General features: G+C 40.4%; 1 protein-coding gene across 1 annotated transcript in view; it reads right to left on the bottom strand.

The window, feature by feature from the left end:
- Nucleotides 1-1,137: 1,137 nt before the first annotated feature.
- The window catches only part of LOC116396806 (plexin-A2-like), a 78,003-nt gene continuing 75,539 nt past the window's right edge, over nucleotides 1,138-3,601 (bottom strand). Inside the window, exon 32 of the mRNA XM_031871654.1 lies at nucleotides 1,138-3,543. Coding sequence (XP_031727514.1) covers nucleotides 3,448-3,543 — 96 coding nt within the window. The 3' untranslated portion in view covers nucleotides 1,138-3,447. The remainder of the gene's footprint in view (nucleotides 3,544-3,601) is intronic.

Genomic DNA, 3,601 nt, shown 5'->3' on the forward strand with positions numbered 1-3,601 from the left:
CTAACCTTTTTAGGAGCCGCCATTGTCTCACACACACACACACACCTAACCACACCTGTAGCGGCTCCTCACAGGGAGCTGATTGGTCCGTGCTCTGGTTTGCCAGACACAAACGCATCACTTGAAGCCTGACGAGATGGATTTTCCTGCGATGTGTGATCCCACGATTCTCGCTCCATCTCCTGACATCGCGATAAATGCATCGGCCTTGCAAGGTAAAAACCCGACGGCACATTCGTACACTTCTGCCAAATGTAAAAAGTGTTTTCTTAAAACAGACCTCATTCATTACAGCAATTATACTCTATAATGTCCCAAAAGTGTTGTTTAATTGATATCAAAATATTACATTTAGGCATTTTTTCAGCAAGGCTACAAGGTTATTTCATTAAAACATTTTCTTTTCCATTTAAAGGTAAATAAATAATACCTGAATTTGCTCATTTACTTGAATACGGATTAACACTGCACTTATGTTAAAGGACTGTGATATACTAATGTTGTAGTCTCGGCTGTGAAAGGACACAGGGTTACTATTTTGTTAGATAATAAATTTCTCATTGATACAAAGCTGGAACACAGCTTGTGTCTGAGGATGTCAGTGTGCCATTTGGGAATGTGTCCAACAGTAACTGTATGTTCATTTCTCAGTACAAAGCTGAGAGCCCCTGGGATTTCAGGTGATCTCTGATATCATCTTTTTTACCTTCAGAGCCCTTTCATGAAAAACAAATAGTAGTTTAACTGTAGCTGTAGCATGCTAGCGGTCCACTAGCACAATAAGAATAGTTATCCAGTTATGTGTGGCAGAGTTCCCGATTGGCTTGGAAATGACGTCATCTCTAACAGCAGCACATAAATCATTTGTATAATGACTTATAGGGTCAAGTATCATCATAGTTTATTATAGTTTAGTTATATAATCATTCTTTGGACAAATCAGGTTTTTTTTTAACTGTTTTATGTAATGTAGTATTACAGGTCAAAGCTGTGCATTTGAAATGTACAGCTGCAGGATACTATTTTAATCGGCCAGGGCTTCATTTGAGTTTTTAACACTTAGAAATATGGAGAAATTATGTTCAGCGTGATTTTTTTTCTGAATTTAGCATCACCACAAAAGAAACCAGGCGGATATCATTTTCATCAGCTGCGCATTTTAATGTATAACAACAGTACAAAGTGAATCTTTTTGCTTGCAAAATAGGACTGTTTTTTATGTACAATATTTATACAATAATATATAGTTTAAAAAACATTACAGTTTAAATGTCTGACAGTTTATTGCACAACACATTTATAAATTATCATCAAACCACACATTGAAACAGATGAGTTCTCTGTCATATTTCAACACTTAACAGGAAATGTATTTATTATTTATATCGTCTTTCTCTTCTAGCTCAGCATGAACAAAGGTCCTGTGGGAAGTACATTAACCCCACTGATACTGGAATGGTAAAAAGGAGGAGCGCTCCAGAGTGACACTGATAGTCAGTCCTTGTGACTTTAATATGGAGCGATAAAACAGCCTCAAGCACAGAAAGAAGCTCGTCCTCCAGCATTCCAATGGTCGACACACACAAAACAATCAGAACTAAAAACCCTGAATCAACGCGACGCCTCGGACGGAATTCTTCATCATGATAATCATTTGAAAGTTTAGATATGACACTCTACAAATACAGCAGCAAGGAGACAACAAGCAGTCGGGGTGAAAATATACATTTCAAACGCAAAATCACAAACTTGTGAATTGTATGCCCGAAAGATGGAAACAGTCAGGATATTAAGCGGCGATTGCAACAAACAGCTGTTCATGAATTAACTTTACAAGGACCAAATGCTGATCCAAATGCATGGTGTCATTAATCATACATCCGCTCTGTGGACAAAATATCAGGAACACCTACTTTACTTTGAGAGACAAATCAGACTTTCTTGCAGCGCCCACAGCTCAAATGTCTCCAGGGTGAGAAATCCTCCCAGCCCGTTTCCTACGTTTCATTTCCAGGTTACGTTTGACAGTTGGGGGGGGGGGGGGGGGGGGATCGATAAGGCATCAAAGCCTTCATCTAACTTAATCTTCACAGGAGCAGCAGGTGTTCTTAATATCTTGTACACTCGGTGCATTTCAAGTATCACACTAAATGTAAACAGTAACTGATGAGACGGGGTGGGCCGTTGGCCAGGGTTTGGCTAATCTGGTCCACGATCAGATTTACAGCATCATTAATCAAGCTTTCTGCTACAGTTCAATTTGGTCTCCACTTATCTTTGAGTGGCTGAATTGGGCACTCTATAGATCATCACTGTACAAAATGTCCTATCTTAAATGGGATCTTTTCCGTACAATGACATGTATTATTAATAGCCTCTACGGGAGCGTTTAGCATGAATGAAACATGAGACATGTTATATTTGGCACCAAAAAAAACAGGGATTGGGTCTGGAAATATCTCTCCGTATGTTTTAACTTTGAAGGTAATGCCTTTGCCGTGTTGCATTATTAAAGAGCTGGACCCTCACCTTGTTAACGCCTAATTCTGTGTATACGGTTCAATCCCTGGAGAGTTGTAATTCAGAAAATCTTCATAAACAAAAAAAATAACTTTGGACAAGCTTCAAGTGGGGGAATGAAGAGTACTGATGCCAGAGTCTTTAGTGTTCTCTTTTTTAAGCCTTTAAAAGGCAAGAGGAAAAGGCTTAACAAGACAAAGTTCCACGTCTCTGCTCCGAGTGGCGATGTCACTCCCAGCCCCGTGATATGTAGTGCGAGTAAGTGTCCTTCATCTGTGACGTATAAAAAGTACTTTGAGTGTCGTCTCACCACATGTGCCGTCCCATTAAATTGGCTCCTGTCTTTCTCGAGCTCCTCCAGTGACTTTTCCCGTCGAGTCATTCTTTATTAAGTGCTGTTCTCCTCAGAGCTCCAGCCATTTAGTATAAGCACCAGGCAAGCACAAAGACAGACCGTCACCCGGCAGGGAAAAAGAATTGGCTGCAAATTCTGCAACCCGTGATGGCCAAAATCCCCTTTGTATGTCTCTCTACAGGAGCGTTTTAGAAGATGGGTGTTTGCCTGTTGGACTTTCTTCTGATAATAAATTGATGACGTTGGATTCAAAAGTCGTGCTTTGGGACGATCCGTGTGCTGTGGTTTGTGTATGTACATTAATATGCGTGTGTCTATGCATGTGTGTGAATCTCTTTGCGTATGTATTGTCAGTTTGTTTATACAGTAGGTCCATTAGGTGTCTGTGTACAGCTGTGTGTGTGTGTGCGTACATAATATGTGTGTTCACGTGGATATCTGAGTGTCACGTGTGTTGCCGATGGGTTCATAACACATCTGTTATAGTACGTTACAGTGTGTGTGTGTGATGTTTAGTTATGTATATATGTAGTGTGTGTGTGTGTATGTGTGTGTGTGTGTGTGTGTGTGCCTCAGCTCTCTATAGACATGGCTAAGATGATCTGCTCCATTTTATACGCCAACTTCTGCTTCTGGGCCTGTTCATCCTGCTCCAGTGCCTCGATGATCTAATACACAAACACACACACACACACACACACACACACACACACACACACACACACA

The sequence above is a fragment of the Anarrhichthys ocellatus genome, unplaced genomic scaffold, assembly GCF_004355925.1.
Source record: "Anarrhichthys ocellatus isolate YVR2014 unplaced genomic scaffold, GSC_Weel_1.0 scaffold60, whole genome shotgun sequence".
In the NCBI taxonomy this organism is placed as follows: Eukaryota; Metazoa; Chordata; class Actinopteri; order Perciformes; family Anarhichadidae; genus Anarrhichthys; species Anarrhichthys ocellatus.